Source organism: Coffea arabica, chromosome 3e, assembly GCF_036785885.1.
Source record: "Coffea arabica cultivar ET-39 chromosome 3e, Coffea Arabica ET-39 HiFi, whole genome shotgun sequence".
NCBI classification, from domain to species: Eukaryota; Viridiplantae; Streptophyta; class Magnoliopsida; order Gentianales; family Rubiaceae; genus Coffea; species Coffea arabica.
The window spans coordinates 35,504,621-35,532,457 of NC_092315.1; the positions used below are offsets into that span (position 1 = coordinate 35,504,621).

General features: G+C 33.7%; 1 protein-coding gene across 2 annotated transcripts; it reads left to right on the forward strand.

The window, feature by feature from the left end:
• The first annotated feature begins 24,958 nt into the window (after nt 1-24,958).
• LOC113733737 (desiccation-related protein PCC13-62-like) lies at nt 24,959-26,473 on the forward strand. Of its 2 annotated transcripts, none has more exons than XM_072083393.1 (3): nt 24,959-25,336; nt 25,482-25,710; nt 25,873-26,473. In XM_072083393.1, the coding sequence occupies exons 1-3, from the start codon at nt 25,011-25,013 to the stop codon at nt 26,242-26,244; spliced, it is 927 nt and encodes a 308-aa protein (XP_071939494.1). In that variant the 5' UTR covers nt 24,959-25,010; the 3' UTR covers nt 26,245-26,473. The 2 variants fall into 2 exon arrangements, with proteins under 2 accessions (XP_071939494.1, XP_027115725.2); XM_027259924.2 differs by having other exon boundaries at nt 24,964-25,336; nt 25,485-25,710.
• The last annotated feature ends 1,364 nt before the right edge of the window (nt 26,474-27,837 follow it).

Consider the following 27,837-nt stretch of genomic DNA (forward strand, 5'->3'; position numbering starts at 1 on the left):
GTAACCATCCATTACCAATCTTCCATTTCTCAAGCATTGTCCTCCAAATTGACCTACCCTTCTCATTATCTAAAATTGCTTTTAAACAACCTCAAAAGCAAAATTAGTAAGAAAAATAGGTAATGAAACATACACACATAAAATACAAAAATAACAGAAAATAACATTCACATTATAACTAATATTATGTCTAAACTAATAAAGTTGCTCTTCACACCGATATTGCCAAATCTTCCCCGGCAACGGCGCCAAAAACTTGACGGGTATTTTACATACATGCAAGCTAAAAAATACCGAATTACACCCGTTCACTGCAAGTATACAGATCAACTAGTAGTTTAGGGTATATATCGGGTCGATCCCACAAGGAAGAGTGAACAATTACCGGTATTACTAAAGCTTCTCTATTATTTAGACTATCAATGAATGATAAGAAATTTAACCTACTGCACTTATACAAGAAATTAACAAATAAAAGCTCCTTAGGTTGTGGTATCCCTAACTACTCATGCAAGTGTTATATTTGGATCATTGAGTACTACATCTAGGCTAATTATGGTGTAATTTCCTTATGCATTTGAATCCTACTTTCGTAGTGAATCAATTATACTTATAACTAATCCATACCTATTCTCATGGTTATGAAATTAGCTACAAGTTCTTTCTTCATTGAAATTACATGAAATTAATCACTAAAAACCACATAGGTGCACCTCTACTTTCGTGAGTGTACTCCCTATGTTTAGCACTTCTTGAACTAATGTTAAATCTCAATTTTCATTGCAGAAATAACACCTTAGATAATCAGAATTAATGGTACCAGATTAATCATGATTTAAAGAGCTAAAATACTAAATAACTTGCTCAAATCATAGCAGTCAAATAGCCAAATAATAAGCACTAACAATCATAGAAAGTTCAACCAAACCCAAGGTATAAACTTTAAAGACACATATTAAATATAAAATCCAGAACTTGTATATTAACTAAACTTAGAATCAAGTACAAAAAATAAAGATTTGGAAGGAATACAACCCTTGTCACATGAGCTTTCTTCCTTGCCTTCTTCATCCTCCATCTTCTTCTTTATCTAGCTAATAACAAGAATGGATGAACTATCTTACTCTATACTAAACTAAACTAATACTAAGAGAATGGAAAAGCTACATTTTTGCAGACTCCAAGCTTCTCCCGTATGCTTTCTCAATGTCCTGGTTGCTCCCTATATAAACTGCTGCAAAAGCTCCTTTTCCATTGGTCCAAATTTGCTGCATTTGATTTCCAAATCTGAAATTGTTAAGATAGTCAATAGCCATTGTTTTTGACTTGAAAATATGCCAACTTTCTTGCCCTTTTGTCTTCTAAAGCATGTGCACCGAATTCTCTTGCAGATTGTAGCTGGAAAGTAGTCAGAGCACAAGAGAATTGACTGAGCAAAATTGCAGAATTGCGGCCGGAAAACGCGCCTACACAAAACGCGGTTACAAGTCACGTTTTGTGTACTCGCGTATTCACTTTGTCCTTACTTCAGCTGCGATTTTCTCTATCATAAAAGCTGAACTGGCTTTTTTGTAAAACACCAAAGTTTTAGCCCTTTGAGTTAGCTTTCCAATGCTTCAAGAATCATCCAAATCTAAGCTTTGTAGCCTGAGATATGATCGAAATACTAAACACTGGTCAGAGCTCTGTTTTCCACTTTGGACAGCTGAGTTGAATTTCGGTATTTCAACTTTTGGACTATGAAAACGGCTGAATTGGACTTTGATGTCTTCATACCAAATGTAGATATATCTCTTAGCTTAAAAATGGCACCAAGATCACCTTGATCCGATCAGTGTAGCTCCAGATATAGTCAAAATACCAAAACGTGTCAGAGTTGTCAAACCTGACTTTTCTTGATTCAAATTGCATTTTTCCTTTTTACACTTCATATTTTATTTTCACCACTTTAATCCATCTTCAATCATTCAAATATCTTCTCAATGCACTTCATTTGATGATTGAATCATTAAACCTACAAAATATGAAGTTTTTACCATAAAAATCCATAAAATGCAATGTTTAGCCATTTTAACATAAAATGTAGTTTTTTTACCAAAACCTTAGTTATTTTAGTTATTAAACTAAATAATCAAACCAAAATTAACTAATAAAACACACAAAAAATACGTAAAATAAACTCTTATCAAATACCCCCACACTTGAACCATTGCTTGTCCTCAAGCAATAAAAATACAAACCAACAATGATCCAAAATTTGAAAATAAACATATGTAGCATTTCAACTTCATTTCCTTAAAACAAAGTAAATAACCATTATGCAATTATTCAATTAAGTTCAAGTACTCATAATATCAAGTAAAGGAGAGCCAATTATACCGTAATTATAACAAGTTTAATTCAATTTCTCATTCTTACTTAATTTCATACGCAAGTAACTCATATGGTCAATAATATGCTTCCTAAACTCATGATCATTTCTTATTCTACTTAAACAGATATTTATTCATATAACGTAGCTAAATATTACTTAAGTTGTGAAAGTGTCTTTTGACGCGAGAATCGACATTTTTAGATGAAGATCACCGGTTACTCAACACTTCACATACTCAAGTTGCTTTGCATACTCTTAATTCAAGTACCGTTTTACGCGAAAGTCGACATTTGTAGATGAAGACTCCCGGTTACTAAGTACAAGAATCATTGGAGTAGAATAGATCTTTTTTTTCTTCTTTTTTTTCATTTTTTTTTCTTTTTACAGCAAAGATAATAATAAATTCCTCAAAAGAATAATCATGAGAAGAGTATTGCACTTATTGACCATATTTATCACTTAACTTATAAAATCCAATAAAGAGAAGAAATTTCATCAAATATGCAAAAAAAAAATATAGGTATAATTTTCTCCACTTTAAAAGATATACTTTCCTACAAATGCAAAAATTATAATCACATAATAGTCATTTCCAAGTTAAATGAGAAAAGAAGTTTCCAAATCACATATATTTATCTCAAATGTAGGAGGAATTTGAACTATTAATGGTATGGAACTTGTTACCCCTTGGATAAAATCGAAAAAATATGAAACTTTTTGGGGCAAGTTTGCAATTTTGGACAAGATTTTAGAAAAATTTTGAATTTTAACACAAGTCCAATATTTGCAACTAATAATTCAATCACATACAATGTATATAATCTCAATTCTCCCCCCACACTTAACATACACATTGTCCTCAATGTGTAAGAAGGAAAATCAAGATAAAAAAAAAAATAAAACTCCCCTATTGTTGTGATTGAATATGAAGCTTCAAGGTATGTTGTTCGCTTGTCTTCATCGCTTCATGAGTTCCATTTGGTAACCATTAGTGATATAACCTAAAAATGGAAAATGAGAAACAAAAGTGATAACAAAGGCTTAATAAACATATAACGGCGATCCGTAATTCCTAAGCCTTTGTGGTGGTGATGTACCTATAGAAAATACACAATAAGCAACTGAAGGTACAAGAAAATATATGAGGAAAAGAAGAAAAAGAGAATCAAGGAAGCTGCATTTTTTTTTTTTTAAAAAAAAGGTGCTCAGAAAACGCGACTCATCAAAACGCGCCATCAAGCTGCGTTTTATGAAGTCGCGTTTCTTCACATATCTTGCAGAATCGAAAACGCGACTACGTGAGAAAACGCGACTTTAAGTCGCGTATTTGAAGGCGCGTTTTTGGTTTCTGAACAGGCTGTAAAACGCGACTTTGTAGAAAACGCGACTTCCTGTCGCGTTTTGAAGGCGCGTTTTCTTCATTATAGGCACAGAATTGAAAACGCGATTCAATGAAAACGCGATTCAGAGGCGCGTTTTCTTGAGAAACGCGTTTTCTGCTGCGAATTTTAGCAGAAATTCAACTTTTGCAAAATTACAAAAGGTACCCTAATTACTCAAAATGCATCATAGATCATTTGTTTGCTAAAATATTCAATGCATGCACATGTAAAATGATCAAAACATGCATTTTAACCCCTTGTAACGAATCAAAAACAACAATTACTCAAATCGAGGGGTTGAGTTCCTTGATCAAACTTCGCCTTTTTCACCTCATTTGGTCACTTTTGCTTTCATTTCCAATACCTATAAATGAAAAATAACGAAATAACTCAAACACATACTTTAAACATAAAATCACACCAAAATAACATAAATAACCAAAACATTGGGTTGCCTCCCAATAAGCGCTTTTATTTATAGTCGTTGGCTCGACTATTGAACCTCATTTTTCAAGGAGGCTTAGTTAACGAATAATCCACCATTTTTGGTCGTGGTGGATCATTACATGGTGACTTTATAGCAAAAGTCACATGATCTAATGATGTGAGAAATGAAAGTGACTTACATATTCCAAATGTTTCATAAATATTACCTTGAATATGCACCACTTGAGAACTTACCAAATGAAATGCCATGAGAGTATCTTGGGCAGCAATACCCTTAGAACCTATACTTTCAATGCACTCCTCAGGAGGGGTGAAAAATGAGTCATTAAAACTCACCTCTTGAGGCTCAAGATTAGTTCCAAAGATATTATCATGTGAAATGGACATTTGCTCACTGAAACACAATTGAGATTCATCATTTTCATCAAAATGTAACCCATTTTCACATACAACATTCCCACCATTCATGCTAGGATCATTTTGCAAATTATTAGAAGAAATAACTTCACACAATACATGTAATTGATCTTGTATTCTACCAAAGTGAGAAGCCAATTCATCTATCCTTTCCTCAATCCTATCAAAACGGTCGGAAGTCACATTAGCTAATTTTTCTATAGCTAACTCCCAAGATGGCTTAGAATCATTAGCTACCATTTCAATTGCCAACTCCCAAGATGGTTTTGATTCATATTGGACACTTTCAGGTTGGTAATTATAAAAATATGAAGAATCACTATAAGTACCATGATTATCCCAACCATAAGCATTAGCACTATATCGATCAAAACAAGGATTGTAATGCTCTAATTCATCATAATAATCCATATTTTGTGCTTGCATACATGTGTTAATAGCATGATAATCTCCACACAAGTCACAAATCACATGATAATAATTAAAAGCATTAACATTCCTTCTCTGCTCAATTTCATGCATCATGGTGTCCATTTGAACTTGTAACTTAATTACATCAAATTTTGCCTTTAAGCACCTTAAACCATCTTCAAAAGACATACATTCAGTAAATTCTTGGTTACCTCTGTTGAAGGAGCCTTGCACTTGGTAACCATCCATTACCAATCTTCCATTTCTCAAGCATTGTCCTCCAAATTGACCTACCCTTCTCATTATCTAAAATTGCTTTTAAACAACCTCAAAAGCAAAATTAGTAAGAAAAATAGGTAATGAAACATACACACATAAAATACAAAAATAACAGAAAATAACATTCACATTATAACTAATATTATGTCTAAACTAATAAAGTTGCTCTTCACACCGATATTGCCAAATCTTCCCCGGCAACGGCGCCAAAAACTTGACGGGTATTTTACATACATGCAAGCTAAAAAATACCGAATTACACCCGTTCACTGCAAGTATACAGATCAACTAGTAGTTTAGGGTATATATCGGGTCGATCCCACAAGAAAGAGTGAACAATTACCGGTATTACTAAAGCTTCTCTATTATTTAGACTATCAATGAATGATAAGAAATTTAACCTACTGCACTTATACAAGAAATTAACAAATAAAAGCTCCTTAGGTTGTGGTATCCCTAACTACTCATGCAAGTGTTATATTTGGATCATTGAGTACTACATCTAGGCTAATTATGGTGTAATTTCCTTATGCATTTGAATCCTACTTTCGTAGTGAATCAATTATACTTATAACTAATCCATACCTATTCTCATGGTTATGAAATTAGCTACAAGTTCTTTCTTCATTGAAATTACATGAAATTAATCACTAAAAACCACATAGGTGCACCTCTACTTTCGTGAGTGTACTCCCTATGTTTAGCACTTCTTGAACTAATGTTAAATCTCAATTTTCATTGCAGAAATAACACCTTAGATAATCAGAATTAATGGTACCAGATTAATCATGATTTAAAGAGCTAAAATACTAAATAACTTGCTCAAATCATAGCAGTCAAATAGCCAAATAATAAGCACTAACAATCATAGAAAGTTCAACCAAACCCAAGGTATAAACTTTAAAGACACATATTAAATATAAAATCCAGAACTTGTATATTAACTAAACTTAGAATCAAGTACAAAAAATAAAGATTTGGAAGGAATACAACCCTTGTCACATGAGCTTTCTTCCTTGCCTTCTTCATCCTCCATCTTCTTCTTTATCTAGCTAATAACAAGAATGGATGAACTATCTTACTCTATACTAAACTAAACTAATACTAAGAGAATGGAAAAGCTACATTTTTGCAGACTCCAAGCTTCTCCCGTATGCTTTCTCAATGTCCTGGTTGCTCCCTATATAAACTGCTGCAAAAGCTCCTTTTCCATTGGTCCAAATTTGCTGCATTTGATTTCCAAATCTGAAATTGTTAAGATAGTCAATAGCCATTGTTTTTGACTTGAAAATATGCCAACTTTCTTGCCCTTTTGTCTTCTAAAGCATGTGCACCGAATTCTCTTGCAGATTGTAGCTGGAAAGTAGTCAGAGCACAAGAGAATTGACTGAGCAAAATTGCAGAATTGCGGCCGGAAAACGCGCCTACACAAAACGCGGTTACAAGTCACGTTTTGTGTACTCGCGTATTCACTTTGTCCTTACTTCAGCTGTGATTTTCTCTATCATAAAGGCTGAACTGGCTTTTTTGTAAAACACCAAAGTTTTAGCCCTTTGAGTTAACTTTCCAATGCTTCAAGAATCATCCAAATCTGAGCTTTGTAGCCTGAGATATGATCGAAATACTAAACACTGGTCAGAGCTCTGTTTTCCACTTTGGACAGCTGAGTTGAATTTCGGTATTTCAACTTTTGGACTATGAAAACGGCTGAATTGGACTTTGATGTCTTCATACCAAATGTAGATATATCTCTTAGCTTCAAAATGGTACCAAGATCACCTTGATCCGATCAGTGTAGCTCCAGATATAGTCAAAATACCAAAATGTGTCAGAGTTGTCAAACCTGACTTTTCTTGATTCAAATTGCATTTTTCCTTTTTACACTTCATATTTTATTTTCACCACTTTAATCCATCTTCAATCATTCAAATATCTTCTCAATGCACTTCATTTGATGATTGAATCATTAAACCTACAAAATATGAAGTTTTTACCATAAAAATCCATAAAATGCAATGTTTAGCCATTTTAACATAAAATATAGTTTTTTTACCAAAACCTTAGTTATTTTAGTTATTAAACTAAATAATCAAACCAAAATTAACTAATAAAACACACAAAAAATACGTAAAATAAACTCTTATCACTAAGTGTAAATGTTCCCGTGTTTACCTGCTTGTTTGCTTGTTTGGGAATCTCATTGAGTTTTTAACTCATCCCATTTGTTTATTTTCTTTACAAGGGTGGAGGTTGGAGCAAGTAGCCGTGAACTAGTGTATATAATCTCTCATACTTGTACTTTTGTACATGAGATGTATTTGAAATATTTAGAAATGTAATCCTATGTTTTACTCTTGGATTGTAAATGAAGTTTGAATTGTTGGTTGGAAATGGAACTTTTATGTTAATTTCGAGGCTTGAACGGCTATTTCAAGAACGTTAGTGAGTGAGTCCTGACGAGAGTTGGGTAGGCGGTTCGCCAAACCCTTGGGTACGCCTTAGGGGGAGATGAGGTCGTCATAGATTTTATGAGGAAAATTTGTCCACAAAGTAGTATGAAACAAATACAAATTATAGAATCAACTTACAGTAGCCACTCAGGGATCCGTGAGCTATGCCTCGTGGATCACCTCATGGATCTTCACGTTGCACGATTTTGCACTTTCTATTCAAATCTCAACTTTGCTCTATTTTTGGATCAAATTCAATTACAATTTTTTGATGATGAAAGTTGAAGTAGCTCTTGCGAAAAATATGAGCATTGTAACTCTTTGAGTTAACTTTCCAATGCATCAAGAATAATCTCATTTGGATCTCTATAGGTGAGAAATGATCAAAATACCCCTAAATGGTCAATGCCCTATTTCAACTTTTGACAGAAAATTTTCCTGACAGTATTTCATATTTTTTACCAGGAAAATCAATGAACTGGATTTTGATGTCCCATAAGAATTGTAGTGCTATGTCTTAGCTTCAAAATGGATTAAAAATCATCTTCATTCGATACTTGTAACTCAAGATATAGCCAAAATATCAAAGTGTGTCAAAATTGTCAAATATTTCTTAATTTGAATCAATTCATAAGATACCAAAACCTACAAAAACAACATAAATTTACTCATTAACCCACACTTTTGCATTTTTTTGGTTAAGAAACACTACTTGTATGAAAAGTAACTTATAAAGGAATTCAATTCTTCCATTTTAACTTGAAACTCACCACAAAATTTATCCTAAAACCTAACTAGAAATAGGTAAAATAAATGCTAATCAAACTCCCTCACACTTGAACTATTACTTGTCCTCAAACAATTTAAGAATTACAAACCATCATGATAGTTCAAATATGTTTCTTTGTGCTCATGTATCTTTCAAATTCATTTCCTCAATAACAGAATAAATCACCATTCATTTCACCACAAATACTCATTACACCAAATAAAGGAGAGATAATTATGTTGAAAATTAAGACTTTTACAACTCATTTCCTCCCTTTAACTCAATTTCACTTTTAAGCAACTCATATGACCAAATCAAGGCACACAACTTCCATGATCATCTTTATTTACTCAAAAGAGGAATTTAATTAATACATATCAAATAGCTTCCTCAAATTGTGAAGACATTTTTTGACGCGAAAATCGACATTGGTAAACAAAGACCTCCGGTTACTTTATTTCATCACTAACTAGAGTTGCATTTTTTTTTGCCAAAAAAATCCCCAAACTCGGGGAGGAACTCCCTTATTTATTCCATAAAGTAAAAAGTACAAAGAGTTCAAGATACCCAGATCAACAGCTGAAACTAGCTAATGAAAAACATTTAATTGCCATCTAATCGATGGCAATTCCCTAATATCTAAGGCTAAGCATGCACGAACATCCCTAGGCAATTGTTGATATGAATTAAAAACCATATTGCCTTGCCCCCATACCGCTGCAACCTATCTGCAACCATATTTGCCTCACAAAATACATGTTCAAAAGAAACTGCTATTGCGAAAGTTGCATCACATACTTATAATTCAAGAGTCGTTTTATGTGAAAATTGACATTTGTAGATGAAGATTCTCGATTACTAAATTTCAAAAATCATTGAAGTAAACATTTATTTTTTTATTTTTCTCATTTTTTCTTTTTATTTTTCTAGGAACTTCCCTCATATAGAATGATCATAGAAAAAGTAAAGCTGATATTGACCATATCCATGACTCAAATTGTGAAATCCAATCAAGATAGGAACTTATCCAACATGCAAAATTCAAGACATAATTATTTCCACTTTACAAGACATACGTTCTTCATAGCAAAAATCTTAGTCCCATAAGAGTTATTTCCAAGTCAAATAAGAAATGAGATTCTTAAGACATATCAATATTATTCCAAAGGGAGAATTTGACTACTAATAGTCATGGAATTTTTTTGAAAATTGAGAAAAATTTGAACCATTTTCTCTCAAATCACCACAATTAAGAAGGTAATAAACTTCTCTCCCACACTTAAAATGCACATTGTCATCAATGTGTGAAAAGGAAAAGTAAGAGTAAAAGAAATACTCCGTCTATCGTGAATTGACCTTTTGCTTGCAACCTTCTATGACTTCATCTTTCATGAATTGCAATTATTCCCTACATAAATGAAAGTCAAAGAGTGCACAAGTTCCATCTAATAATCATTAGTAATAGACATCTATAATGCAAAATATCAAACAAACTAGTTAAGATTCAAATGATGTAGAAGCCACAAATTTGGTGATTTGTGGAATGTGTGGTGAAGAAGAACAAATGAAAAAGAAAGCCCTCTTTTTTTTCTTTTAACAAAATATCCTTCAGGATCTGTGAGCTAACAGGGATCCATGAGGTAGCCTCGTGGATTTCTAGATTTTTCTGTTAAACTGCAGACTTCTGCGCTTTTTCACTAACCCCTACATTTTCAACTTCTGTAGAAACATGAATCTGATCATTTTTTCGTAAAGTGTAATGCCTCAAACAAGTTTAAAATAACTTAAACATGCAATCTGACCCTTCATAACGAATCAAAAACATCTAAAATGCAAAATGAGGGGTTGAGTTCTTCATGTGTCTTGTTTCTCGCCAACCTTCAAAAAGTCACTTTTTGATCAACTTTTGAAACCTACAAAATAAACTTAACAAATATAATTTTATATGTCTAATACACATGAAAACACACTAAAACAAAAGAAATGACTTAATACGTTGGGTTACCTCCCAATTAGCACTTTTGTTTATAGTCGTTGGCTGGATTCAAAAGTGTTTCTTCTTAAAGTTCATTTTGGAGAGGGAAAAGGAACTAATTCCTTTCCAAGGACTAAAATTTCTCTTTCCATTCATCATGTTTTGAGATTGCCCTATCTCCAAATCATCCTCATCATCAAACAAAGAAGAGTTAGCATGATTACAATATGTATGAGAATTTTTTGAGAAACATTTTGAACAATCCAAAAGTCTACTTGATTTCTTGCCTTTATCCACTTGAACTTTAGCATTAAGGATCTCTTTTTCTTTATTTTTCATATTAGGCATGCTATAAGTATGAGAATCAAGAATTTCAATATGATAACCTTCTTTATACAACTCTTGTGTAACATTAACTTCCTTAGGGTTAAAAGCTTTTTGATACCATAAATCAAGATCCTTACTTTCATTAAAATTGAATGTTAATTCTTCACCATTCATTCTAAAGGTCAACTTACCTTCTTCAACATCAATTAAAATTCTGGTGGTAGCTAAAAAAATGTCTACCTAAAATAGGTAAATGCATGTCTTCTTTCATATCAAACACAATAAAGTCAACCGATATAAAGAATGATCTCACCTTAATGATGATGTTTTCAATTATACCAACCGGATGCTTTATGAACCTATCCGCCAATTGAAGAGTAGCATTTGTGTGATGACCCCACTTCCCCCTAAGGCGAACCAGAGGGTTGGCGGGCCGTCTGCCCAGCTCTCGCCAGGACTCACGCAAGCATTCTAGCTTAAAATCCTCCAGGGATTAACCTAAGCTACTACAAAAATAATTCTTCCGAAATAAATCAATTTCTATCACCTCATTAGCTTCAAAGATAACGGCATACAACTTAGCCAAACGACGGCTCTTAACCACTTCACACATTACTCGCAAGGTTAAAGACATACTATACTAATAAAAAAAACATACAAACCGAATATTAGAATTTGGGATTACATTTTTCCAGCTTCAAGTGGCAACCAAAATAAAAAGGTACAGAACTTAACGTAGAATTCATTACAAACCGAAATCTAAATTCAAGCTATTCAAATACATTCATAGGAAATATAAGCAGCTCAAATTCTTTCAACTTCCAGACCTGTAAGGAAAACAAATAAACGTGGGGTGAGCTAAAGCTCAGTGGTGCCCCAAAACATGCAGTCACGCAAGTCAAACAGCGAGTAATAACTTAAACAAATTTAACAATTAGGAAAGCGTATAACAGCACAAGGTAGGATACAGGGGCTCTCAGGAGCCATTTTCCTCGCTTGATCACCATTCATCGTAGTTGACCCTCCGTCAACTCTCACTACTTATAGTCCATGTAGATCCACTCATTTTAATCCTAACCCGTCACCATTCATACCTCCGCTTCGGGCCCGAACTTCGTCTACCGACGCAGTATACTCGAGATATACCCGTAATAGAATTAGTCGAGAGATTCACGAATCGACGTTTTTGTAGTTGATTCAAGTGTCGAGGGATTCACCCAACGACGTAACTACTTTTAGATTCAAGGATTATTGTAGTTGATTCAAGTGTCGAGGGATTCACCCAACGACGTAACTACTTTTAGATTCAAGGATTATTGTAGTTGATTCAAGTGCCGAGGGATTCAAGTGCCGAGGGATTCAAGTGCCGAGGGATTCACCCAACGACGTAACTACTTTTAGATTCAAGGATTATTGTAGTTGATTCAAGTGCCGAGGGATTCACCCAATGACGTAACTACTCTTAGATTAAGGATTCACGAGAAAAATGATTCACGCAAGTCACCACTCGAACGGCTAGTGCGATAAAGTACACACTGCTCACTTCGATGGATCAAAAACTCATTTTACAATTCATCACATATCGAGTCAAGAAAGCACTTAATTCAAGTAGGAAAAGAACAGGCAGGGACACTCACCAAGAGTGAAGTTCAGATATCGGGTTGGGAATCGAATTCCGCGTCCTCGCAAAATCCTAGAAACCAAATTTTGAAACTATGAGTTTTTACTCAGTTTTTAAGCTTATAGATATTGAGGTATATCTAATATACTACTAGTCTACTTTTCTTAGAAGAATCAAGAGTCCCTTAGGTTAAAACTTGACAAAAATAGAAGAAATGTTTATTATAGTTTTCCTTAAGATACTTATCCTTATAAAAGGGTAACTAATATTATTTTCTTGAAATAAGTCGACAAACCTCTTAATATCCACGTTAGGAAGTTACTTTGAACATTTCTTTAAAGTTACGGCTTTTGCAAAAATTATCCTTAAAACTATTTTTCCTAAAATAGGGTTTCTTGCCGAGCAAGTTTCCCAAGCTTTTCACTAAGATTAGTAAAACTCGTATTTTGGAACTTTTCCTATAGTTAACTATCCAAGTGCAAAGCTTAAGAAAAGAAAAGGAATTAAAATAAGACTTAGAGTTTTCAAAAGCTATAGAACTTATTTACTATAGCTATCAAGGCTAGATTGAGCTAAAGAAAATTATCGAGTTGGAAAGTTTTTGGCAAAACACTAGATATGGAGTTTTATAGTATAATGCTAGCTGGAAATATTTTTGATTAGTTTTGATCACAGCTACTCGAGTTCGCAAGGTCGAAACGACTTCCACAGCTCCGACTCCGTTTTGGAATCATAATATGGATCAAATTATGACAAAAATTCACATAGCAAATTACTAGAGCTTCGTCAATCATTAGCCCTAGCTTTCAACAATTGCATTACTGAATAAAATAAAATGATCAACCAAGGCTTCATCAATCATTAGCACTTGGTTTCAGCAAACCCATCATAAGCAAATAAAAATAAAGGTAAAGCCCCAAGACATTCCAGCAATTAACTTCCATCATCCAGTAATACTTTATAAAATTATTCAAATGGCCAAGGGCTTCATCAATCATTAGCCCTGGACAACATCAATCACTCCCAACCACAATTTAATCAAGAATTTAAACCACAAGTAAGCTAAAATCTCAATCCAAATCCAACTTTAGTTTCACAAAGAAACCAGACATTCATACCAGGCAGTCTACTTTTGAGGAGTCACGAATAGCAGTATACATGGCGGAAAAATATAAAATTTCTACAGAACAAAGGCCCATGAGTCTATTTTCGTATGCCACTGACGGCACCTCAATCGGACTTTCCTACACCAAGATATATGCATTTTGCCTAGACTGGTCGGAAGTTCCGAAAATCTGGAAGCTCTTGATCACATGTGGAAAAGCTCCTTTTTCTCTTTTTAAAACCACAAGGCTTTTTGTCTAACCATCCATACGACTCTAATAGAATTTAAGCACCACATTTTCCAGTCAATTTCAACCATTATGAATTCAAAGAATAATTTCACAATCAAGCTGGAATTTTTAACTCAAACTTTGGCGATCACAAGGAAAATTTCCAGCAGTTGTATATCCATGTTTTTGGTTAAATCTTTCAAGATATCAAATAACTCATTGCCAAATAGCTTTCACAGATTACATGTACATTTTGTCATGCAATTCGAGATCCTAACATCCCAAGGAAAAATTCCAAGAACCACTTAAAAATTTCCAAAGTCAAACTGAAAATTCTGGTTCATAATCAAATTCGAGCAACAAGATTAAACATCCCAAAAAATTCAAGAATCTGTCTAGCAAGCCACGGATGAATCATGCATGAAGGAGTTTTCTGTTTTCACTTTATTTCCTTAGTTAAAACAGGCTATTAAACTCTCACTTCCTCATGCAATTACTTAGCTAAACAATGCACAATTCTGGTTCAGGAGTTGAAGTTAAACCACTGTTATAATTTTCAAAATTTCCAAGTTCAAGTTCACGGCATTTCCCAAAGGAATTCCAGCATTAACAATGGTTCTAAAACAGGATTTTCTTTGGTTAAAACAGAATTTTTGGTACTCTATTAGTACTTGAAAACACGTAGCTAGCTAGTAGAGGTTTCCAAATCAAATCCAGGTTCATACTACAATTGTACTCATCTAACACAAATCCAGAATTTGTATCAACTAAGCTCGGATGATAGTTCATGAAACAATTTTTCTGCCTTCATTTTATTTTCTTGGTTAGCCAAGTTACAAGACCTCATGCAAACTTTAATTAACACATTGTTAACTAGTTAATCACACAGATTAACTCATAACATCACTGTAAGACAGGTTGCGCAATTAGAATCAAGTTCAAGGTCTCGGAGATTTTCAGTTCATAGGGATTCCAATTCACAAAACCAGAATTTTCCAAGTTCTTAGCTTCCTTATCCAATCGTGTAACTCAACATGCAGGCCTTTAAGCATTTTATCTTCACTAGAATAATTAGGATTATAACCACAGCCGATCATAATTAAGCAAATTAAACAAATTAAGCAAATCATTACCCAATCAGTCTCGGCAAAAAGGTTCCATCAAACCAGAATTTCTTGGGTTCCTTAATTCATCAATCATCTTCATAGAACTAACATGCAGGGTCCTAGACACCATACACATTAAGTTTCACTCGGCTAATATATACTTGGGTGATCAGATTATCACAGGAAGACAGAATTTCAGATGCAAATCCAAGCCATTCCTCTCGGCAGAATCATTCACAACAAAACAGGATTTCTAAGCTTCTTAGTTCAACATCCGACATTATCTTCAGTTAAAGCTTTTTACTTTGCCCTTAATTCACACATGCGCAATTTCTGAGTTAATTAGCTAACAAGTCAGTCCAGAAAGTTCAGCTCGGCAGCATCAAAACACTTTCATAAATCCAGAAATTGTGGGACTACACTCGGTGAGCTTGTATGAAAAGAAATTCTGTTTCATCTCTTATTTTCCAGATTAACCCAGAAATTGTGGGACTACACTCGGTGAGCTTGTATCCAAGGTTTGATTAGTTAATCACCTACACCTGCTCAAATCATTTCCAGAAGACACACTGAGGCTGCAATCCCAAATCAGCCACTCGGCAGGGACATCTAACCGAAACAGAAAATTTTTCTAATATCTTATGTTCATCATCCGATGGTACCACAGTACATGCATGCTTCAAGATAGCTCAAACTACCTCTGATTAGTCCTAAAATGATCCAGAATTTTACCTCACAGAAGCTCACTCACTCGACAGAATGCTGAGGTCTATCCCTCTCTCTCGGCTCTTCTCCTCACGCACGGCAAGCTGGTTCTGGTTGGGTTGCAGTGGGTGCAGCTGGTGATGGTGGAAGCTGGAAAACAACTGGCTGAGCTTGGAGAATGCAGCGGATAGTCTGCTCACGGTTTCTCCGCCTCTCCTCTCTCCTCGATGCTTGCGGACAGAACCAGAAATGGAATCGCAGCTCTTCACTTCCTCCCTCACTCTCGGCTATAAGTAGCAGTTCAACCTCTCCCTCACTCTCGGTCGATAATAACAATGTGAGGGTGGAGTGTTGGTGAGGATTAAGTGTGCAGATAGTGAAGAAGAGCATTGGCCGGATGGAGAGGTGCAATATTATTATGTCCGAGGGAGTGTTTGGCGGTGCATGGAATGGCCGTGGGTAATTTTGTGACATTGTGAGGGTAGTTTAGTCTTTTCACTTCTCCTCCTATTACCCACTTAAGTCCTTGGTTCTAACTTAGCTCCAAAAATTATCCCCAAGTGTGATTTGATCGCCTAATTATACGCTAATCTTGCAAGGCTTTGATTATCGAAATCTTTACGTCCTAAGTTTACTTAGGGTACTTATGTCGTTTTTGTCTAAGATTTATCGATTACAATTTAATATTAATGTTCCTAGTAATTCCTAACATTATTTAGCGATTAAATTAGTTATCAGAATTTCCAATTATTTATTCCCAAGAAATAGAGTTAGTTAACTCGAAATTTATCGATTTAGTATAATAAAGTCAAGTGAAATAGTAATTTAGTACAAGTGTGTCAGTTTGCACATAAAAAGTTATTTTTACGCACTTATTGCGAAAACAAAGAAGGATAAGACTATAATTGTCGAAATTTTCATGCCTTAAGTATGTTTAGTATATTAGTATCATATTTATCTAAAATTCATTGGTTTTCATCTTATCGCGGAAATTCCTATTAACCTTTAACATTTTTAACGATTAAAACTAGTTATCGGAAATCAAAGAATTTATTTTAAAGTAATAGAATTAATCCAACTCAAGAAATATTAATTTAGTATGGCAAACCGAATAATTCAATATTGGCACAATTATATTATTTATTTCATAGAAATTATCTTTACACTTTTATTTCAAAACAATTAATTACAATACTAGAATTCAAAGAAATTAATTATTAGGTCAATGAAATAGTTTACCATAGAAATATGAAGTTAATGTAACAAAACTAAGAAGTTTAGTAGTTTAGCACAATTCTTTTATTTTGCACCTAACGTTTATTTCTACGAAACTCATTTAAAAACAATTGGATTTAGTGCTAAAATTTATTAAAAAATTAAAATGTAAATAAAATATGCACTGATATTTATATGTCTATTTTCAGGGTTCTCACAATTTGTATCCTTTATTTCCATCAAATCAAACTTGCATGCAATAGAAAGCGGCATCAATGTTACACTTGTACCTAATCATATAAAGAATTAGTGAAATTTAAATGTTCAATAGTACAAGGTCTACTGAAACTCCCCGGATCTTTAAGCTTTGTTGGAAGCTTGTTTTGAACGCACGTCAAGCAGTCTTCTGTTACTGTTATCACATAAAGCATTAGTGAAATTTAAATGTCCAATGGTACAAGGTATATTGAAACTCTCCGAATCTTTCAGTTTTGTTGAAAGTTTATATTGAACAATCATCGAGCAATCCTCCGTTAATAGTATTGTCTCATGATTTTCAATTTTTCTCTTTCTTGACATAATATCCTTCAAAAAACGAGCATAAGAGGAAATTTATAAGAAACTATCAACAAAAGGAATATTAATCCTAATTTACTTTGCTTTTCTTCTCTTTATTGCTTTGCTTCAACCTATCGAAAAAAGGAATGGAGTTCGTAGCATTCTTATGAGAAATATGATAAGAAGGCATATCAAACTCGATTGGAATATGATCCTTTTTATCTTCTTGTTCATTTTTATGCCTATTTTCATCATTCTTTCCACTTTTACCATGGTGATTATCCTTTAATTGTTTACTTCTCCTAAGAGTGATTGCATTCACATGTTCTCTAGGATTCACTTCAGTTATTGAAAAGAATTCAAGGCATATTCCACAAAGCTTTTCCAGTTTAACTCTCCTAAGTATGAGGGGAGGTAAATGTAATTAACCCTTTTGAAATAGAGAACATTAGCAAACTGACAGGCCAAATCTATGCATGTGTATGCATGCCTACTGGTAATTCCTACTTGGTCTAGTAATGTCTAGTGGGATTCCTTTTCCTTTTACTACTAACCCTTTTGTAATTTATCTCCCATTTTCCGCAAACTGGTGAAAAATATTTTTTTTTGTTTGAAGCTGTAACATTCCATTTTTGGGGTTGGACATCATTAGAAAATTTAGTAGTCATACTCTGGTTAAGATCTGTTCAATCATTTATAGACATGCATATATTTGGTCTATTAGTAGGAAAAGGAATGCTAAAGTAGATTAGTTGATTCAAACATTAGCAATAGAGTGTATTCCCTTGTAAGGTGTCAATGATTGTTTTCTGTGGAAATTGGATTTGTAAAGGTGGTTTTTTCTATGAAATTAGTTGTCAAAATACTAAGAGAGAGTTCTTTAGAGGTTATTTGGCATTACCTAGTTTGGTTTTTCCAGCACATTTAGAGCATGCTTATGTACTTTGACTATCATGTAATATGAGGCTTTGTACAAAGGATAGATTAAACAAATGGGGTGAGTTTGTGTATGTGTAGGCTCAATTTTATACATGTTGTACTTTCTTTAGGGATCTTTAAGGATGGAAGGAGGAACTTGTTTGGTTATCTCAGCACTTGATTTAAAGTTTCATCAATTGAGTAAGGAAACTTGTCCTTGATACAGAGGTTTCTTTTATGCATGGAGAGAGTGGAATTTAAAAAATTTTTCTTTATCAAGCTCAATCTACTAATGTGTTGATTCATGAAATTGTGGAGACTATTCCTCATGCAATAGCTGTCTTGAGAAGGATTTTTAGAATCAATGAAAACTGAAAATTTTATGGGAAATTGGATTTTCTATTGACATATTTTACTGACATATAAAGTATAGAGTAGCATTGAGTGGTTTTAGTAGTGAATAATATTTAGTCAACTTTTTGTTCTATGTTTATAATTAAAGTAGCATACCGCTACTTGGGTATTGTTTCCTGGGTTACCTCTACAATTCTTTGACAAATTATATCTTTTCAAGCTCAATTCTCTTCTCGGTAGGCCTCTTCAGATGGACTCCGCAACCTCCAGTTTGAAGCGCCTCTCTATTGTTCATATTCTGGTTGAGCTTGATGTCGCTAAGAACCCCATATCTCGTATCTAGATAGGCGATGAGGGAGGGCGTCATGGCAACGGGTAGAATACGAGGAGTGGCCAAGTTTTTGTAACTTGTATAAGAAATTAGGGCATCTGGAAAATGAGTGTTTTAGGAAAAACTCAATGCTTAAGCTTGTACGAGTCAATGATAAGAGGGGTAAACCTGCAACTCAAATCTATATACTGAAAACACAACCTAACAGCAAGTGGAGAGTCGATTCTATGTGTTGGCTGGATCTAGAATTCCATACCTTGTGACAAGATTTTAATATAAGTACAAGTTTAATTCCGAAATATACCCGTTTTACTGCAAGTATACAGGTCAAATTAGTAGTTTAGAGCATATATTGGGTCGATCCCACGAGGAAGATTGGACAATTACTGGTACTGCTAAAGTTTCTTTATTATTTAGACAATCAATGAACTAAAAGAAACAAAACTATGCTAAACTTATGCAAGAGAATAGCAAACAAAATCTCCTTAGGCTATGTTATCTGACGAGGTCTATACCTATACTCTAAATTTTAACCTAAATCTCTCGTTAACCACAAGTGCACGGGTCATGAATTGTAGTGTAAGGAAGTTAGGATCGATCCCACGAGGAATCACCTTCAACTACCAAGGCTTCTAACTCACTCTATTATCCAAATTCTATCAAGAATTTCAACTAGTTTAATCAACTTGATGCTTAAAAAATCAAAGCATTAACTTGCTTAATTTAGTTTGGAGATCAAATCATCTCAATGACTCAATTCCATTACATAAAGAAAAAGGGGAAAAAATGCTGTCAGGTTGTTGAATTGATTTGGTTCAATTAGGAATGGCATTGGATTCTTCCATCAAGAATATAGAAACCCTCCAATAAGTTTGATTATTTAGTGAATTCTATATATAACTGAATTGGTAATTATATAGAAACATGTCTATTGGTAAGTGAATTATATAGACCAGAACGCACTTATATATAGACATGTAATTATATAGACATGTATGCATGTCTACATATAAGACATTTTATGCATGTAATTCCGCATAGCCATGTTTGGTCAAAATCTATGCTTTGCTGGACCAAATCTATGCCAGTAGACCAGCAATGTTTGGTCCATCAACTAATCTATGCATGTTTGATCAAAACTCCAGTAATTACCCCCCCCCCCTTTTGAATTTAGGTCAAAACTAGGGTAGGTAAATGTAATTAACCCTTTTGAAAATTAGATATGGGTTGGGAACTTATACATAATTTAGATAAAGTTCCTAATTTTCTGATTTAATATTTTAACCGCCAAAACATTTGTTTCCTTCTCAAATTGTCCCTCAAATATTTTTGTACATCTTTACCCTTTAAAAAAAAAAACCTCGTGGATGTCACTTGCGTTATTTTCCGTCAATTTTAACTCGTGAATTGGATGAAATGCCAAAACAGTCATTTTTAAGAGTTGAATGGAATTCTTAGCTTAATAAAAATGTAAGGTGATCAAGAGTGGTTTAAGTTAACAGTTTGGTGACATTTTATGCCATTTTCTCCTTCATATTTGTAGATGAAATCTCTCACTTCTTGTGTAGTGAAGGCTGATGCTGTCACAGTTCACATTAACCACAGCATTATGTTCAATATGTTCAGTACTTTTTCCATGGGAAGTTTGTGGAGAAAGCATGTCCGAAGTTAGATACTCAAAGTATCATATTAATGGGTTACATTGTAATTTCGGCAAGAATATGTATAGTAATCTCATGAGTTGACCAACTAATTATCACTAAGATCGGAAAAAAAGTTTTAAGTCTTATTTTTTTTAAGCGGGAGGTTTTAAACCTAAGACCTCCTACTTATTATTTCTCCCACTTTATTATCTAATTCAACCGTCCCTCTTTTAAGTCTTTTCTTAATGCCTATCTCAAATAAAAAATAAAATAAAATAATGGTTGCCAATGTAACATCATTTTTTTTTTTGGCTCAACAATATAACATCTGAATTCAACTAAAGATCATCTTTAGTAAGTTTTACAATTTTGAAAAACATATCATAGTTTATTATTTATGTTTTGATTCTTCAAAGCTTGCCAATTTTCTGATTTGCCGCAAAGTGCGGGTCATGAATCTGTCATTTATCTATTTAGTCATTTGCTCTTCATTTTACTTCTTTCATCCGCAATAAACTCTTAGAAAAAAAGTAGTTTTAGTCACCAATGCTTGGACTATGTGTTAAACTAGTCCCCAATATTTCAACTAAAATAAATACAGTCTCCAAAGTTTTAGATATTAGGCATATTTAGGACAATTGACGGAAATTCGACATTGACTAATGATCAAAATGTAATTACCATTAGTCACAGTTTTGACTTTATACTTTTGGCCCTTGATGTTTAGAATTTGAATGACTATAGTCTCATAAAATTTAAATAGTAGTAGAGCGACCATTAGAATGAAGTAAGATTCAATAGACCAAAATTATATAAAATGGGCAAAAAGGAATTCCAACTAAATTTCTTTCTCTTCTTTTTTATTTTTTATTGCATTTATTTATGCCACTAATTTCTGATATGCTTCTTCTCTTTTGTATAGTTAGTCCCAAATTTGATATAATGTATATAATTATTGTTTTACACTATTAAATAGTTACTTGATAATAAGTTCTATCATTTTTTCACTTTAAGTGATAGTTAAACAACTTAATTAAATATCCCTTCATAATATGAAGAGTATATACTATAAGTATATTAAGTTGATCCTTTTTTTATTTCTGTATTCAATAGGTCATCAATTGAGTTTGAAATGAAGTTGATATTTTGTAAAATTATTAGAATTAGTCAAAATTATCAAGGCACAAAAACATTAAAAATAAATTCTTTAAAGATTTACTATAAATGTTAGATTTTAATAAGTAGGAAGACAACAAGAAATAAAAAGAAATTTTTTCAAAAGTTCCAGAAAGGTCTTCATAATGGCACTTACCTTCACTACATTTTATAATTACAACCCCTAACTATAACAATTTGCGGCATATGTCCACAAGTCATGCAAGAATTTGTACAGTAGAGATGATAGAAAACTATTACTGTAAAGCTTGAATTCTCCTATACTTTGAATAAATTTATTTTATATATTACTCTTAAATTGTCATCTTAAAATCCCTAATTATGACTACAATAAAACCTAAGGGACTATATAGACCGAAACTTTTAACATTAGGGACTAAAAATGTAATGTCTAATCTTCTGATTAACACCAAATTGATTTTGACCTTTAGTTATTATGATTTTTCATTAATTTTTCTAAATTTGTCTAAAATCAGAAACTTTAGAAACTAGATTTGTTTTGACTGGGACTTTAGGGACTAATTTTTAACACACAAGCCAAATATTAAAGACCAAAATAGCAATTCTTTCTAAACTCTTCAGGGCTCTCCTATTGCTGGAATAACTACGAAAAAATTTTAGCTTTTACCTAGGAAGAAGACAAAAAAAACTAGAGCCAGTCTTTGAAATTTCTTTCTTATCCTCGTTTGATTTAATTTCGAAAAGCAATTCAAAAAAGAAAAGAAAAGAAAAGAAAAAACTTCTTTCCTTTTTGTTTAACATTGAACTACTAAGAGCTACTGTGAAGTCATTTTAAACCATATTCAGCCCGAATGCATTAGGGAATTTATTCCAAAAAAAATTATTGTCACCTTAAAAACTTTTATTAGTTCCCTTCTTGTTTAACAATATTCAGCTCAATTCCCAAGTCTATTTTGCGATATTCTATCACCAAATTAATTCCGTGATGTCATTCTGTTTTTATTTTTCCTTTCTTTTTTACTTTTAATTTAGAAAGAATTGTAATTTTGGTCCCTCAATCTATAATCCATGTGCGGAATTGTCCCCAATCTATTTCACAAATCAATTTTGGTCCCCAATCTATTCAGTTTTGCATGAAAGTGAACAATTGGCGAATTTTCTTCAATTTTAGTTGGAACCAAGTCACGTGAGACTATGTGCTGGCACTTAAAACCACTTTTTTTAAAAAATTTCTTAATTTCTGAAATGTGTTTTTTTATTATTTTTAGGTTTCCTTTGCCTTTTGTTTTATTAAACAAAGACATAAAAGGCCAACATTCACTAATCAAGTAGTTAGTAATGCTTAGTGGAAAAAATCACAGAATAAAGAGTGATGTTGATGTCCTCTCTTTCTTTCTTTCATCATCTTCTCTCTTCCAACTCAAGAACAAACCTTGTGAACCTCCATCACGTTCTAATCAGAGAACAAAAATTGTTGATTTTGGCAAAAAGTTGCAAGAATTGGGTAGAACTTTGTATCGAGCTTCTTCTATTCTCAATTTGGGTCCTCATGGAATCAATGAAAATTTGCAACTACAAGCAGTGAGCAATAATGGTTACCTCTTGGACAGACAAAAATCCTAGGAGAAGATATTGCACTTGTGCCTTCAAGAAGGTATGATTGTCTCTGTTTCTGATTTCGGTTGATGAATTTGACTTTTGTGCTAAAGCTTGATCATGCAGGTTCTGAAGGGTGATAGAGGAAAAGGTTGCAATTATTTTGAATTGCATGATCCGATAATGTGTAGAAGGTCTATTGCTCTAATTCCTAGACTATTGCGAGCATGATCTCTAAGGATGCTACAATTGAGAGACTAAGAGCAATGGAAAGAAAATTATTGTTGGCAAATTTCTTGCTGGCACCTCTGCTGATTTCTTTATTCTGTGATTTTTCCACTAATCATTACTAACTGCTTGATTAGTGAATTTTAGCCTTTTCTGTCTTTGTTCAATAAAACAAAAGGTAAGAGAAAGCTGAAAATATTAAAAATTTGAAAAAAGGTGTTTTAAGTGCTAGCACATGATCTCAAGTGACTTGGTTCCAGCTGAAATTGAAGAAAATCCATCAATTGTCCAATTTTGAGCAAAATTGAATAGATTGGGGGGACCAAAATTGATTTTCAAAAAACATTGGGGACTAATTCCGCCCATGAACTATGGATTGGGGGCCAAAATTAAAATTCTTCCTTTAATTTAACAATTAACATCTAATGGCATGCCTTAGAACATTTCAAGTTATATACGCTTCTATTAACCAAAGAAATTTGTTATCATCAAACTCTATTTCGGAACTCAAACCACAACTTCCACCATTACAAAATTAGTAAAATAAAAAAAAGATAGGTACCCAAAACTAAAAGAATTAAAATTAAAAATAGTATAGATATTTAACCTGCACACTTAATTGAGTATAGATATAAATCTAGCATTGATTCACTCGGAAATGCATCCAACCCAGGCTATAATTGTGCCTAAAGCTGAATGGAGTTGGAAAGACAGTCAAATCACCTCTTCTCGCAATTAACCCGTGCACTAGAAAATTCAAGAAATGCTTTTGGCATGAAGCTGAAGATTGCTATGGATGATAACGAATGCACTCATTCCATGCTCGTCACTTCTTTCTCCCTAACAAAATTCAAGGCAAAAGCAAGGAATTGGTCGAAAGAAATCAAGAGATTAATTAGGACTCAGGATGCACCAACAACATGATCAGGGTAAGGACTCCTATGTCCAATAATTTTGAATGCTGTGCTTTTGGCACTTCCATTGTTTCCCTCTTTCTTTGCCGAACTTTAGAGCTACTTTGGATCCTACTGAGTCTCACCTACTTTAATATTTTGTTTATCCAATCTGCTTACCTTCTCATCAACTCACTCGTACTATATGTTATATTTCGAACAGCTGACAATTTCGTCAACTACTACCGAAGTCTATGTCGACTAAATTTGCATGACGTTTTATTGATAAATTCTAGTTTCTTAGTCCTCTAGAATCTGCTCATTTCTTGGCGTTTTATAAGACCAAGTCATGCGTGGCTTCTGCATCCTTGACTTGCTAATTCCAATCTTGCCAAATGGCATTTCTGTGACATCCTATATACGAAGAGAAACCACATGCAAATCCAAAACTACGTATCCTTTGCCGCTTAGATACACCTATAAATAGCAACGTTTCTAAAATTTCTGCCAAGAGCTAGCTAAGTAGCAAATTATCTGGCCATGGCATCATCTACCTCCGCTGCTTCTAATTCTCCAGTCTTGATTCTTTCCTTGTCCATCTTCCTCATCTTCCCTCCTGGCTCTTTTGCCAGCAGTAAGTGGAAAATACCACAGCCAGATGTTGATCTCTTGGAATTTCCACTGAATTTGGAGTTCTTGGAAGCTGAGTTCTTTTTATGGGGTTCTCTGGGATATGGATTGGACAGCATAGCTCCTGAGCTAACCGGAAATGGTCCAGCACCTATTGGTGTTAAATATGCCAAACTGAGTCATCCTGTTAGAGATGTTGTTGCTCAATTCGCATTCCAAGAAGTTGGACATTTGAGGTAATCCACTGGCTGATCAGCATATAAAATTTCTTGATCATATATTTTTCTTCATTTACTCTAGTCGATAGGGAAATAAAAAAGGCTACTTTTTTGAAAACCATTGATAATTATGACAAATTTTCATCAATTTTTTTGCTTGAAGCAGGGCAATTAAGAATACAGTGCCAGGATTTCCAAGGCCATTACTGAACTTAAGCTCAGAATCATTTGCAACTGTGATTAACAGTGCATTCGGGAGAACCTTGTGGCCTCCTTTTGATCCTTATGCTAATGACATTAACTATCTCATTGCATCCTATGTTATTCCTTACGTTGGACTCACAGGTTATGTTGGAGCAAATCCAAACCTCGAAAGTCCTTCTGCAAAAAAAGTATGTTTCAAAGTTACAAAAATCAAAGCAAATTTTTTCCCTTTAATTTCACACAATTTCTCATACCTAATGAACTAAAATCAATATTTTACCACCTGGGCTCACTCTAAAATTTCGTTTTCTCCTAAAATTTTGCTAATCGACAGTGTTAAACGATTTCAGCTTGTGGCGGGGCTCCTCGGTGTGGAATCAGGCCAAGATGCAGTGATTAGAGCTTTACTATTCGAGCGGGCATACGTGATGGTAAAGCCATATGGGATAACAGTGGCAGAATTCACAGACCGTATATCATACCTAAGGAACCAACTTGGACATGCGGGTGTGAAAGATGAAGGGCTAGTGGTGAGGGCAAGTGAAGGTCCAGAGGGAAGAATTTCAGGCAATGTTCTTGCTGGTGACAAAAACTCCCTTGCATTTGGTCGAACACCAGAGGAAATTCTACGAATTGTGTATGGAAGTGGGAATGAGAACAAAACTGGTGGATTTTACCCCAAAGGAGCTGATGGTCGGATTGCCAAGTCTCATCTAGAGTAAATGATGCATACAACTTCAACCGAATTGATGATCAGAATTCAGAATTGCTGAGTCTAACATTTTTGTTATGGGCATTGATGATCAATTGGTTTGTTTTGCGTTCAAAATTTGAATGTATTGGTATTTTATACAACAACAGTCAACACCCCAAAATCCTATTTCCACTGTAAACAAAAACGTATAATAGAATACGGAATAATCTCTTGGTAAAAATAGTTTTTCTACAGTACTGATGGTGTTTTCGACATTTCCAAGCTACTGAAGAATAGGGGTGGCAATTTTTGACACGACCTAAAAACACGACACGAATCTAACACGAAATTAATGGGTTTGGGTTGAGGTTTCGAGAGTTCGGGTCAGAATCGGGTTGAACCCGATGAACCCGAAAAGAAAACAGGTCGATTTCGGGTCAACCCATGGTGACCTGATATGACCCGATATGACCCGTTTACGAATTAAAAATAATTTAATAAACATAAAAATAATTTTATCTAACTAAACTAAGTTATTCTTTTTTTTCAAAGGCATTAATTACTTAATCCTAAATGAATTTATTTAATTTGTGTGAAGTTGAAATTATTATATTTGGACAAATAATATATTATATTATTTTTTGCTTTTATACTGTTTTAATTTATTTTATATTTTGTTTGGGATAAAACACTTTTACGGTGTATAATTTATTTTAGATTTGGTTTGGAATTATTTATTTAAATTTTTATTACTTGATTATGTAATTAGTTTTGTGAGAAATTGATTTTATTAGAAATTACAGTGATAAAATAATAAATTAAAATTAAAATTCGGGTCATTTCGGGTCGACCCGTCAACCCGCCAACCCGAAATTTTCGGGTTCGGGTCAGCATACCTGACCCGCCGCGGGTTGATGGGTCGGGTTCGGGTCAACAGATTTTCTGACGGGCCGGATCCTGACCCAACCCGCCAACCTGATTTGGACCCAATTGCCACCCCTATTGAAGATTATTCATCAATTGGTCCGTGTTATGGTAGTTAGGATATGTATTTATTAGTGCATACCAACTATGCCATAGCCAGGATTTTGGCCGCGCCGAGGGGGGGGAGGGGGACAAAAAGTAGCATGTGGTTGGCAAATCTTAGAATTGTGAATTGCAAGTTTGTTTATGCGTGTTTATGAATTCAACGAGCTGCATTTCCTCAATTCCGTTTAAATAATTGCAAGGAAATTGCAATTGAAAATGTGATTGAAAATGAAGTTTAAAATGAACTTTTAATAAGCATCACATTTTTTTTTTAATCAAGGGCTGACATTAACTAGAAACAAGTAATCATCGCGGATACAAAAAAATATAAGACAAGAATGTTGCCATTGAAGTTGATCCTTCATTTTACACCTTCATGAAGAGAATGCCTAAACATTTACAATTTTGATTATTGTAAGAAATAAATAAATTAGACAACACAGATAGAAGAAATCTGGGACTATTAGTCTCAAAATGAACGTTTAACGAATTAGCAATTCCTTTTAACACAATAAGAAGTTATGAAGATCGAAAAATAAGATTTGAAAGAAGTAAAGATTTAAGTATGCGTAGGGCTAGCTAAAAGCTAGCG